Source organism: Sycon ciliatum, chromosome 5, assembly GCF_964019385.1.
Source record: "Sycon ciliatum chromosome 5, ocSycCili1.1, whole genome shotgun sequence".
Taxonomy (NCBI): Eukaryota; Metazoa; Porifera; class Calcarea; order Leucosolenida; family Sycettidae; genus Sycon; species Sycon ciliatum.
The window spans coordinates 30,049,084-30,062,715 of NC_088647.1; the positions used below are offsets into that span (position 1 = coordinate 30,049,084).

Consider the following 13,632-nt stretch of genomic DNA (forward strand, 5'->3'; position numbering starts at 1 on the left):
ATCGCACGCCGAATGTGAAGTGCATCTAGCCTTGAACCTGTCGCACAAGGCACACATATATGGCAAAATGACATCCACTCTGATTATTTCCAGAGGCCAATCATGACAGAACACAGAAATGAAACCACGGGCTCAACCAAGTAAACGCAAAGGAAGTTAGTCAAAATAATCCATGCAGTGCTCTTTTAATTGCAGCGCTGATTGCAGTGTTGCGTCATAGCCCGATACCCGCTGAGCACAGACACAACTCCATTCGTCAGGGGCAAGACATACTCTTTTGGAATAAAGTCATAAAGTACAGCGTTCCAATGACATTAGGCCACACGTTTTTATTTCTATGTTTCTCGTCACCCGCCCGCATACGATTCAGGAGTCTGGAAGAAAAAAAGAAAAAAACTGTGCTGCACTGACTGTGCATGTGGGGACCAGCGCACTCATGCACATGTACATAATGTGGCCTGGCCTGCGCGACACATGATGCAAGGATGGCATTTTTTGTGCGCAATCTAGCTGCACATGCTCAGATTGTGACAGAAGCTCCTACCACATACTATTTATTTGCTAACTATGGATGCTATTTTGCATGGTGTATTGGTGGATTTTAGTGTGAACACAGGTCTAATAACCTTTTTTTTATTTTTCGGTCATTTTTTATTTTTTCCACCTCTCGCCTACGTTTTTAGATTTTCAGGTGACGAGAAACATAGAAATTAAAACGTGTGGCCTTACGGACACCTCGTGTAAATGCATGGTCTGTTCATCTGGCCGACTCGGCCACGCATGAGAGTGTGTGCATGTACATGCGCGCGCTTGCGCGCGCACACACACACCATGTATTCGGTGCGTATGGTGTACCAGTTGCGGGACAATGAAGATGGAATCATTATCATGATGTTACATGTACATCTACAGTGTATGTTTGAGTGTAAAGTAAATTTTATTTTATTGCACATTTCTTCGACACAACTAATTACTTACTTCACATGTTCGCATTTCTCATAATCGATCCACCTGCACTCCGTATCAGTCGAGGAAAAATTCTCCCAGATATACACTAGTCACCACAGCCATGTGATGACATTGGGATGGGCCCCAAGCAGTGCACGATTGCACTCTCTAGTTACAATAAATTTGGCCAGATTATCTGTGAAGACAAAATGCAATGCATAGCGCCAATCGATGGATGAAGAGAGAGTTTGTAAATACCCATATCTTTCCACTTGTTCAGGAGCTTACCTTTTGGAGTTCACATCGTTTACACGATCTCTCATGCTGTCTTGCACCTTGGTTTTGTTGACCATGGATACGCCAACCCAGAAAACATTCTACAGGAGCTACAAATGCAGAGCGTTTTTCACGCTCGATCTCGGCGATCTACCTTGTCACGCCAATAAAATCCTCCATGACACTGGCTACAGTCACAAGAGACGTCTCAGTAAGGTAATGAGCACGACAACATCGTCGAGATCAAGGACAAAGAGAAAACAAAACACTCACTGAAAACAGCAAAGAAGAAACGAAGAAATGTACACGATTCCTATTTGTTGCCACTGACAACTGGTTCGGTGGAGACGACGCTACTTTTGTTTGTCCCCAGTGGGATCGTTGTTATGCGTATCGAAGGAACTGTGACGTCATCACTTAACAGCCCCATAGGCAGTATGGAAAGGCTTCAGTCTCAGACAGCTACACACACTGTATACATGTACAGGAAGCCTTTCCAATGCACCGCATCACGTGCACATAATACAACATACATGGTAGATGTACACGTGTTCACTTGCAGTTCAAAAATAATTCTGCGGGACATGTCGACAGGCATAAACATAATCATGATACAGTGTAATAGGAAACAGAAACTTTACGTCTCTACTCTAGCTCTACCATTCAGAATTGTAAAGTTGTTAGAATTTTCATCCTGCGCTGGGGAAGGCTAATTGCTGAAGCTAGTCGGATCAGCTATTTATGATTATGAGGGCTTCTCCATGAGTCCTTCGGCCCCCCATTGGATATGGAGGTTTGTAGCTTGGTGGTTTCGGACTTGATTTCTTCCAGGGGAGATACGCGGATATCATTCTCTGTCTCTGTCATTCTCCAGGTTATCAAAAGAAAGAGCGCGCTGATCATTGTTGATGTGCAGAACGACTTCATATCTGGGAGTCTAGCAGTTCCAGGTGGCGAGAAGGTCGTGGACGTGTGCAACCACCTGCGGGACAGAGGAGATTTTTCAATGGTGGTCGTAACACAAGATTGGCATCCGTCGACTCACATCTCGTTCGCACGAAACGCCCAGAACTTTGTTCTGGCGGATGAAGTGGATGTATGTACAATGTCATGTTGTACAGCTATGATGTCTTTCTACTCAGTCGGTCGATGTACTACTACTAGTACGTAAAAATGTTGCAGAAGTGCATGTGCCCAACAAAATCAAGATCGACATTTGCACCGACTACTGGCCATTCAGTGGACACTGGCACCATAAAATTTAAATTAATATTAAATATATTAATTACATCTTTAGATCCACTAAAGTATACGTCATCATGTAGTTCTCTTTACGCATGCCCCATTGGATGACCTATCCATTCATATTGACTTTCCTGATGGATTTTCCCATCAATAAGAAAGTCAAATTTGTTTTAGTTGAAAAAAAAAGAAACTTTAGCTCATAACACACATAAATACAACACATAACATTGGGTTCGAACCGGCACTATCGCCCTGCATGCACTCCCTCGATACACTTTGCATACATACACATTCTACCAAGTTGCTTCACGTTATGATCCTGCCATTGAAAGCCCTATTTGAATATGGTGGCCACCTGTCTTTGACAGTACGGTACGAGACATATGGAATAGCGCCAGGCATACCCGACGACACACACACACACACACACCGATGCGAAATAACGTGGTGTGGACCCTGGCTAGCGCCAGCCGCTACTAAAGGAACGTCTTTTGCATAGCTCCGGGTTTGTAATGTTCATTACACCCTGTCTCTTCACGGGGTTTTTTGAAAACTGTGCTCCGATTTTTTGTACGGTAATTTCTCGAAAGTGGCCTTGTGTATGTTTTCAGCAACATTGCGGGCCAGTTTCCAATGAACGGACTGTACAAATGTACATACATATACACGCATGTACATGTATTCCAAAAATTTGGGCCGAGTGATCTCTCCTGCCGTTTCCTCCTTACAGTTCGTTCGAAGCAAGGAAATGCTGTATAGGAAGGGCTTACAAAGAGGCTTGTTATGCAGTGCGTGCACATGAGAGAGTATTGGCATCCAGGTTGACAACACAAGACCAACGTGCCGGAAACGAGGTTCGTTTCCGCCCCCTGACCTGACAGTTCTATGCTATCCGCGGTGCATGAAACACACGCTGTGACCTGCCGACAAGCGAATACGGCCCAGAATATTGATGACATTCCGGCGCTCGTATATCAGCCTTGCCCGTGGATGATTGGAACAGGCAGCCCCGGAGCCAAGCTGACATCGTTTCACGTTCCACTTGCTTGCGTCGTCTCCGTAGATACCGCGACTCCCTGGTGTATGTAGGCACGCGTGACCTCAGCAGTAAGCACACGTCAGTGGCCAAAAAGTAGCGTTGGTGCGGTATTGGCCTGACCAACCGGACTGGTTCCGGCGGGCTCGAGTGTGAACGCGAGAGTGGTTGGCCGTAACGGTTGACGGTGTCAAGTAGTGCATGCTGTCTGACCCGTCTTGTCTCTCTTTTCTGGTTTGTTGCAGGGAGCTGCAGTGTGTGAGTTTTCTACAGTGTCCTTCTCGGATCCTCCGCTGGATGGTGTGAGTGTGTTCCCGGTGCACTGTGTAGCCGATACCTGGGGTGCAGAGCTGCACAAGGACCTGCAGGTATGTCTGGCTGTGCGCGGCACGCATTCGCATGTGTGGGTGGGCGGGAGTGGGTGTGGGGCGTGTGTGCATGCCTGTGTGTGTGTGAGGGGGGGGGGTGGTGTGTATGTGTGTACCGTAATCGCTCAAAAAATAGTGCCCTGGGGGCACTTTCTTTAAAGCCCATCCCAGACGGGGCACTTTTCAAGACGGGATTCTATTCAAGAGAGGGCACCATTTTTTTCAATGCTAGTACATTTATGTAATCCAGCACTGCCTTCTGTGTGTACAAGAAGGCAGCACAAAGAAGGCAAACAAGAGCAGAGTCTAAAGTTTACGCTCAACTATCACAACTCTACGGAAATTGCAGCAAGAACTGTGATTTTGTGATTGGTCCTGAAACCAACCAGTGCAATGACATGGACAAGAACATTAGCAAAACAACATCTAACTTGCACATGTGCTTGATTACAAGATTTCTGCAAATTTTGTGCGAAATTTGTAAATTCGGCGCAAATATCAACGATTTCTCTCCTTTTTTAACCACTGTTTTCGGCCAGTTTTTCGGCTGACCGATTTGGGAAATGCCTGGGGGCACTATTCAAAAGAGTGCTCTAATCGAGCGTCTTCAGTGTGCGTGTGTGTGTGTGTGTGTGTTTATGTGTGTGTGTTTCTGTGTGTGTGTGTGTGTGTCTATGGTGTGGTGTGGGTTGTGTATTTGTAGTTATGTTCACTTCCTGGCTACCCTAGTAAAGCGGGATCACAGAAGCTTTTTTTTGCGATGCGATGGGCAGCGTGCGATGCGAACTCGCGAAATACCAGTCACAGGAGAAGTTATCGGTGCGACGTCGCCTTGCTGATTTGGCGCAAAGTTCAATGCTGGTGAGCACATCTCCATGGTTTTCGCGCGGCTTTGTACAACTTGTACAAATCTACAAGCAACTCCTGAACCGTGTACACCTTTGCTGCACAGGAAAGGTCGACATCGTACACCGCAGCGCATCATGAAAGTTGAGCCAAGCTCAACTTCTGCGATGGCCCAGTTGCGGCAGTTGCGTGACCTGCGAGATGGATGCGATTTGGGGATTTATGTGTGTGTGTGTCTTCATGTGTACATGTGTGTCCAACTGACTGTCAATGCACATATGTGTGTCCGCGTGTATTTGCATGTCCATGTGTGTGTGTGTGTGTGTGTGTGTGTGTGTGTGTGTGTGCATGTCCACGTGTGTGTGTGTGTACACGTATGTGCATGTGCACATGCACACCTGTCCTCAGGTCCGGTCCAGCGACGTTACGGTGCGCAAGGGCTCGCACACCGAACGCGAGTCCTTCTCGGCGTTCGCAGATAACACACAGCTGTCGGAGACCCATCTGGCCAACACGCTGCGCCATGCCAGCATCACCGATGTCTTTGTTTGCGGGCTGGCCTATGATGTCTGCGTGAGCTGGACGGCTCGCGACGCCGTGCGACGCGGCTTTCGAACGTTCTTCGTAGAGGATGCGGCCGCCGGTGTGGAGCCAGGTGAAATGTCACGGATGAAACAGGAGCTGGCACAGCTTGGTGTTCGTTTTGTCCAGTCCGATGAGGTAGGTGCCAATGTGGAACATGATTTACATTGCACTACTGTTAGTCAACAGAATTTAATATTCGGCGCTTATTTATTTTCGGCCATTTTCGGCCTGGGCATTTTTGGCCGAAAATGTGTTGCAACCGGAATTTTGTTCTGCAAGGTTCAGTGTGACAGTGTATACAGGCAGCACCAGTACAGGCCGACAGTTTAATGCGTCCGAAATGAGTTTTAGTCCTGGGAGGCCGAAATTTCAACACGGCGAAAATTTGTAGACTGACAGTATCCTAGAGTTTGGAGTCTAACCAAGGTAGGGTGTGATTGTTTTTGGGGCTGTGTGTCATAGTGCTGTGGCCACCAAGGTAGGGAATTCGTCATCGCTATGGTGGTAAATACTGGCTATTCATGATGGCACTCATCATAGCAGATAGCAGATGCTGCTGATCGCACTTCTGTACAGTCATGTATGTGTGTGTGTGTGTGTGTGTGTGTATATATATGTGTGTTTGTATAAAGCCTGTCTTGTATAGAAGCCTGTTTTGAAGACAAGCCTGATTTTTCAAGATTCGCTGTCGGCAGCACATCAGCATGTCTTTAGTGTTGATATACATAGATATACCTGACTTAAAGGGGAAGTGCATCGATTTTTCAAGTAGGGCTCAGATGAAAGACAATTGGATATCGGTTCCGATGGTATATCTCTCGCTTGCGTACGGCAAGGGAAACTTGCCATATCGCCGATTTCCTGATCCCGTTTCCATGGCGACTACAGGTGATGACGCACATTCTGCTTAGCTCCGTGAGAGAGAAGGTCGATCACTGCAGAATTGTGCCATTTTCAGTTGTCTTCTTGTATTCACGAAGTGAAAGAAGTACTGTGTTCAATGCTGTTAGTGCCGTGAACTGTTTATTAGTAGTCCTCTCCGTTGTGTACTGGGACGTGACACCGACAGGGGAAAGCTGGAGTGCGGAGATGTTAGCTGGCAAGCGAAAATCGTGACGAACCAAGTGCTGAAATCTTGGTTGGGACAAATCAAACATTCAGCATTTACCTCAACCAAGGACCATGCCGTTTGCTCTTTCCACTTCCTGAAGATGGATGCGCTGCCTGCTGGAGACTCTCCTATCTCTCGTAACATCTTCTGAAGCCAGGTGAGACGACGAGTAGCGGAGATTAGCGAACGAAATAATGTCGTATGTTTTGAAATTTTGCTGAACATATCTCAGGAGAGATGGCGAATACCAAGCATCTTCTCCTAGTCTAGAGAAACCATTTCGTAGGCTACATTCCGCCTAGGGAAATCGCTGGGGAGGACACACTTGGAGGAGAACGAAGTAAGTGATCTTCTTTATGTTGTTCTTTGGTATTGCAATCTTATGTTTGACGAACATACGGCATGGTGCATAATAAGTTAGTTGGTCGTTGAGTGCCTGCATGTGCATGTATAAGTGTGTGCTGATAAACACTTCCTATGCAAGAATCTGACACTCATGCTCTCTTTCTTTCTTGCAGTATGTGCGCACGTGTGTGTGTGTGTGTGTGTGTGTGTGTGTGTGTGTGTGTGTGTGTGTGTGTGAGAGAGAGAGAGAGAGAGAGAGAGAGAGAGAGAGAGAGAGAGAGAGAGAGAGAGAGAGAGAGATAGAGAGAGAGAGAGAGAGAGAGAGAGAGAGAGAGAGAGAGAGAGAGAGAGAGAGGGAGAGAGAGAGTGTGTGCAGGAGCAGCGTGGAGCATGCCAGTGTGATCGCTGTGGCCGTTGCTTTCTTAGCTGTGGCGTTCTTGCCCGTCACAAGTGTGTGGCTCAGCCCCCAACGACAGTGGGGCCGTGTTGTGGTGAATACTGTGTGTCCTGCGACCGCTGCTTCCGTTCAGTCCAGGGCAGGAATAGACACCGCTGCTGAAGCTCTCCCCGGCCGTACATCAGTCTCGTGGCAGATGACCCGAACTCTCATTTTGTGTGTGTGTGTGTGTGTGAGAGGTGTATGTATATGTATGTGTGTTGCTCCCTACGTAGCCGGACAAACTCTTGTTTTTGTGTCCCGGGCGCCATGGGGCGGCGTTCTCCCATTCTCTCTCCACTGCCCCTCCGGGCCCACGTGGCTGTGAATCGACAGGGCAGGGCAAGTGTGTGTATGGCGCATGGTGTGTGCTGGCATGTCTGTATAAATATGTTGGACAGGAATTTGTTCACCCACAACGTTGACGGAAAACCATGCTAGGTATTGCTGGAATGTATGGAGTCTGCGAGCACTTATAATAACTTACGTCATGTCACAACAAAGAACGGTGCAGTGTTTGACCCTCATGTAAACATGATGGTGATGGTACCTCACCTAAGCTACCCATGAAGCTAGAAAGAACATCAGGTCAACAGAATTGTGCCAGAGGAAAGCATCTATTGCCCGAACTTTTTCATATGAAATGAACAATACCCTTCTCCATAGAGACAACATGCAGATGAAGTGTATGGACAAATAATATATAAATAGGCCATTCACTGAGGGCATGGAATGATCTCTACGTGTAGATTGGATAGACACATGCACGTCTGCAAGGAAAGCATTTGTTCATGGGTTAGTTCATGGGCTGATTGAGTTCACATGGACTAAGTTCATATATGCCATCTCTCCTGAGATATGTTCAGCAAAATTTCAAAACATACGACATTATTTCGTTCGCTAATCTCCGCTACTCGTCGTCTCACCTGGCTTCAGAAGATGTTACGAGAGATAGGAGAGTCTCCAGCAGGCAGCGCATCCATCTTCAGGAAGTGGAAAGAGCAAACGGCATGGTCCTTGGTTGAGGTAAATGCTGAATGTTTGATTTGTCCCAACCAAGATTTCAGCACTTGGTTCGTCACGATTTTCGCTTGCCAGCTAACATCTCCGCACTCCAGCTTTCCCATGTCGGTGTCACGTCCCAGTACACAACGGAGAGGACTACTAATAAACAGTTCACGGCACTAACAGCATTGAACACAGTACTTCTTTCACTTCGTGAATACAAGAAGACAACTGAAAATGGCACAATTCTGCAGTGATCGACCTTCTCTCTCACGGAGCTAAGCAGAATGTGCGTCATCACCTGTAGTCGCCATGGAAACGGGATCAGGAAATCGGCGATATGGCAAGTTTCCCTTGCCGTACGCAAGCGAGAGATATACCATCGGAACCGATATCCAATTGTCTTTCATCTGAGCCCTACTTGAAAAATCGATGCACTTCCCCTTTAAACAGAATCCTAGCACTGACGACGGCTTCCACAGGAATATGCCAGGCTTTAATACGTGACATTACGATATGTGTGTGTGTGTGTGTGTGCGTGCGTGCATGTGTCTGTGTGTTTGTGTGTGTGTGTGTGTGTGTTGTGTGTGTGTGTGTGTGTGTGTGTGTGTGTGTGTGTGTGTGTGTGTGTGTGTGTGTGTGTGTGTGCATGGACACACGGATTTCAGTCAGTTAGGATGAACTTGTGTCTCTTGCTAAACCATTACATGTACATGTAGTTTTGATTTGCATGGCAGCAGGCAGCATACAGTCGACTTTGCTATTAACGACTGCGGATATAACGACAATTCGCGAATAACGACAGAATTTCCATGCCCAGAGCAAAGTCCCATCGAACTGTAATACATAATGATATAATGACTGAGACTCCGGTTATAAGGACACTACGCGAATAAGGACAATTTTCTGCCGCCGAGTGTCGTTATATGCAAATGTGACTGTAGTGCGTAACACTTGACGTATTGTTGTGGACATTGAAATCCGTTGAGGAGTCAAGGAGCCACGGGGCGCTGGCCTTGCAGCCGCGAGAACTGCTGGTCCGTTTAACAGTGTGCTTGTGAAGTACAGTGCGTGTACGCGCTAAACGCAGTAGACTCGCCGGCCCCGGGTCATCCCATCGGATTTCAATGTCCACGACAGTAGGCTGCTGAACATGCACTGCTTGCCCAAATTTCGGTACCTACATGTGTGTGTGTGTGTGTGTGTGTGTGTGTGTGTGTGTGTGTGTGTGTGTGTGTGTGTGTGTGTGTGTGTGTGTGTGTGACTTTTCACTTTCAAGGCAGTGAAAACATAATGCGCTTGTCATTAGTACTCTGTAAGGTTGGGTAGACAATGGCAGTTTGCCGACGAGCCCAACCAGTCCACTGCACGCACTGTAGTTGCCGGGCTCTTTTCCTTTCCGTAACGTTCTGCTCTGTGCTTGCTTGTTAACTTCAGGTTCCAGGACTGTTGGCAGAGGCAGCATAGACCTAGGTGATCCTACCCAGCGTGTTGTGACTCAAGATTCAATGACTCCTGGTGCGATCGTGCCCAGCTTGCTTTGATCAAATGACTTCCAGAAGAGAAATTTAAACTTAGAGAAATCAGATATTTACCTTTCTAGTTATATCCATGCCTGTAATATTTATCCAGAATAATCAGCACCGTTCATCGAGAAAGCCATCAACAGTATTCAGAATTTATATTCTACGTGACCCAGCAGGTCAAAGTACGCACCCATCATGTATTCTTAGCCCTCTGGGGGTATTTTCTAATTAGGGTGTACAGCCCACGCAGCAGTGCTGTCCACCAATATTTGTATAGGCTGTGCTCTCTGCTGTGCAGGCACTTCTTACTCGTTGTGTCTCTTGCTCTTCGCCAATTTGTTGACCAACTCTGTTGGCCCGTAACTACTAGCCTTCATATCGCCCGGGCCGTTACTTCTTGTGCGGCTCTCTCTCTCTCTCTCTCTCTCTCTCTCTCTCTCTCTCTCTCTCTTTCTTACTTTCTCTCTTGTTTGTTTGGTTTCTGTAGAAAGGACTATCCCTTTTTTCTATATTTTATTGGGAGGAAGACATCTTTGTCAGCTTGTGCTCAGCTCTACTGCGTGAAGTAAATTATCTTTCCATGCTTTCATGGTGATCTTCGCTTTCTCCGCTTTTTTCTGTCCATATATTCAGCTTTCTGACCCCGTGTTTCCTTACTATTTTACACGTTCTCGGGCAGTCACTGGAATCCTTGCTTCAGCCTTATTCTATCAAATTTCTGTATTATTATGTTGGAATTGTCCCACAGCGAACCATTGTGGAGATCTATTGCCTAGTTTGTGGGATGTGTTTGCGTGCACACTGTTGTTGTTGTTGGTGCGAGACGAAAGCCATCCAGCATGGAAACATGCTCAAGATGCTGGGCATGGAGTGCGAAAAGACTGACTCTTGTGCTGGAACACGCAGCTATCTGTGACTCTTTGCTGGAACACGCAGCTATCTGCAAGTGTACAGTCATGTAGATATCATAGCTGGTCTCTTGTCTTGCCACACTTGTTTCCTGCTCTGCGTGTACCAGGGAGTAGAAAAACCCGGTTTTTAGTGTACTACGCCGTTAGGCGCTGCATGATCCGCCACCCTGGTATTACAGGATTGGTGATGGCCTGGCACGAGCGAAACTTGCTAAACTGGTTTTGTTTCTCAACACAATTGTATTGCCTGTTGTAACACGGACGTGCAAACTTACAACTACAATAACGAATATGGCTGTGTATATAATTATTATGGTTTACCCAAAGAGTTAGTTCGGCTGCGTGCGCTGTAAGCTTCCATGATCATGACTTAATTTTCCTGATACAGTATCAACAGTGAAGACTGCTCTCTTATTCAATACCCGACTCGACAGCCGTTTGTTCTGTACGATACAAAAAATAGCCTGCGACTGGTGCATGGTGGACGGCCGCGAATAGTTTGTACGCGGCACACACCTGAAAAGGTTTTGCCTTGAGTGGCCGGATTCCGGCTGAGTCCCAGTCCCCCTCGGATCTCCGCCGCAACACGCATGGTGCAAATTGTGTACGCCAGGATCGAGTGCAGTAAAAACAAATGTTAAAACTTTAAAGTGTACTCCGCCTGGCATGTAAGTAACCATATGGCCATAGCCGTTCTTGACTCCGACTCTTGATAGTAAAAATCATTTATTTATATTTTTCACCGTCCAATAGCAGGAGCCGTACATATCAAAGTGGCTTTACTTGTACTGTAGTCTGTATCATTGACTATGTAGCCAGTCGCGGCAATTCATATCTGATCTGAATTTGAAAAATAAAGTGAGTGAGACTCAAGTCAGCAGCAATGCATAGCATCATCCCGTCGCCCTGAAGCCGCTGGGACGTTGTAGAGAAAGATCAATGGCGTTTTTCTAATGTCAATGGTGGCGCTCATGGCTGCGTACACTGTGTTTTTAGTAACTTTATACGTGTGTGTGCGTGTGTGTGTGTGTGTACGTCCGCGTATTGGTTTAGCACAAGCTGCACACATGGATGTGCGCCCACTGGCTCCACTGATCTAGCAGGTTGTGGCGTTGGGCCCGCGCCAGTAGCTCTGGAACGGGTTGGAGTAGCAGCGCTCGTTCATCTTAGCGTACTGCGGAATGCTGCTGTAGTTCTGCAAGGTGAGCGTATAATCGCCCAACACCTGGCAGTAGGGAACGGCCGGGTCGTAGAGCGGCGAGGACTTGCACCGGGCCGGAAACCAGGCGGTCGTCTTGTTGTAGATGTCCACCTGGTATAGATCCTTGGGCGTCTGTTCGGTTGCCTGTATGCTGTCCAGGATAACGCCGGCGCTCTTCAGCATGCTGAAGATGAACACGTCGCAGACCATGCTCCGCTGGCCCTCGTAGCGATACGTGTCCAGCTCCGGCATCAGCGCCACATCGCCGAAGAGCACGTCACGCCGCAGCAGCTCCTCGTTGACGCACTCCAGTGTCTCGCACTTCGTGCCTAGCCGCTGGTTGAGGCCCTGAGTCAGCAGCGAGTAGACGGACATCTGTGACGTGCGGTTGTCGGCCAGCCGATCGGCGATGTTGGCGCCGGCGTGGAACAAGTAGGGTGTCACCGGGAACGGCAAGCTGTTCCAGAGCGTGTCGAAGAACGAGTAGATGAAGTTGTGGAAGCCGTACGGGTCGCCCTGTGTCGCGTTGAAGAACGCCCAGGCCTGGTCGACGTTGTTGCTGAACGTCTCACTGGCTTGGTCGTTGAGTCGCGTCAGCGCCAGCATGTACTTGGCTGCCGCGGCGAGTTTGAACCAGCGGCGGTACGGTGTGATGATCACACCGTACGGAGGCGGCCAGTAGACGGCACCGAACGGGTTTGCCGACGTCGACTCCATGACGAACGTTCCTCCGGTGCTGTTCTTGATGATAATGGTTGTATGGCCCGTATGGCTCCCCGTGCCCCAACCGATCAGCGGATCTAGGCCGTCCAGCTTCAGCACCTGCAGGATGTCGCCGCTCCGCACCTCCGACTCGTCCGGCACGATGGACGGTGGATCGTCGAAGCGGTGCATGGTGAAGTTGACGCGCTCACCCATGAAGCCCGCGTTTCGCTCCGCCACCACCTCATCGTCCGCACCCACAAACAGCTCGCTCGTGTTCAGCACGGATAGAACGGTGCCCACTGCTCCCAGCGGCCATACGTTAACGTGCATGCCGGACTGCTGCAGGAATGCAAACTCGTCCTTGGCCCAGGCCAGGATGGACATGTGAAACGTGGTCATTCCTCCACCACTGCTGACAGGGACTGGCTTGACCATGTGCACTTTGGGGTAGCCCAGCGAGCTGGAGAACGTCAACATCTCCTGGTCCAGGCCAACGCAGTCCGTGCGGTACGGGCTCGTGTGGTTCACCGTCACCATCAGCGTGCCGCCGGTCTCGTCCACCTCCTTGAACTCCGCCGTGTACTGTCGATAGCACGGGCTGGCAAACGTGACCGCTGCGCCAGGCTTGGCCGGAATCGCGGCCAGCTCGCGCGGTATGAAGTCGAAGTAGCCCATGACCTTGTCCTGCAGCTGCAACAGCGGGTCGCCATCCTTCAGCGAACCAGACCTGAGCTGCTGCAGCTGGCCTCGGCCCAGCAGTAGGGCATCTCGCAGCACTCGCCAGTTGATGAGACGATTCGTCGGATAAGTCACAACTACCTGGTGTTCGAAGGAGCTGCCGCTGGACGCTTCCACGATCTTGGTGAATGAGTGATGGAAAAGCAACTGCTCGTGGCTGTAGCCGTCTTCAAGTAGCTGTGCGACTTCGGGCGGCTCTGGCATGGGACTGAAATCTGGAGGTGCAAAGCCCAGCTTCTCCTGTAGAAATTTCCACAGCCCGTCCAAGTCGTTGTTGGCCTGCGTAGTCGATGCAGCGCCTACCACCACGAGCACCGCAAGCGCTATGCCCGTCGTAGCTCGCATCATCT

At 48.7% G+C, this 13,632-nt stretch overlaps 1 protein-coding gene across 1 annotated transcript; it reads left to right on the forward strand.

Annotated features, from left to right (window-relative positions):
• The first annotated feature begins 1,859 nt into the window (after positions 1 to 1,859).
• On the forward strand, positions 1,860 to 10,491 carry LOC135818278 (nicotinamidase-like). Its single transcript, XM_065331625.1, has 5 exons — positions 1,860 to 2,017; positions 2,099 to 2,320; positions 3,751 to 3,873; positions 5,128 to 5,439; positions 9,639 to 10,491. The coding sequence occupies exons 1-5, from the start codon at positions 2,012 to 2,014 to the stop codon at positions 9,666 to 9,668; spliced, it is 693 nt and encodes a 230-aa protein (XP_065187697.1). The 5' UTR covers positions 1,860 to 2,011; the 3' UTR covers positions 9,669 to 10,491.
• The last annotated feature ends 3,141 nt before the right edge of the window (positions 10,492 to 13,632 follow it).

What these genes read in the sequence shown, in the direction of transcription:
- LOC135818278 (XM_065331625.1), top strand. An exon ending in TTCTGGCGGATGAAGTGGAT is followed by an intron (nt 2,321 to 3,750) that starts GTATGTACAATG and finishes GGTTTGTTGCAG; the next exon opens with GGAGCTGCAGTGTGTGAGTT. An exon ending in GTTTTGTCCAGTCCGATGAG is followed by an intron (nt 5,440 to 9,638) that starts GTAGGTGCCAAT and finishes TGTTAACTTCAG; the next exon opens with GTTCCAGGACTGTTGGCAGA.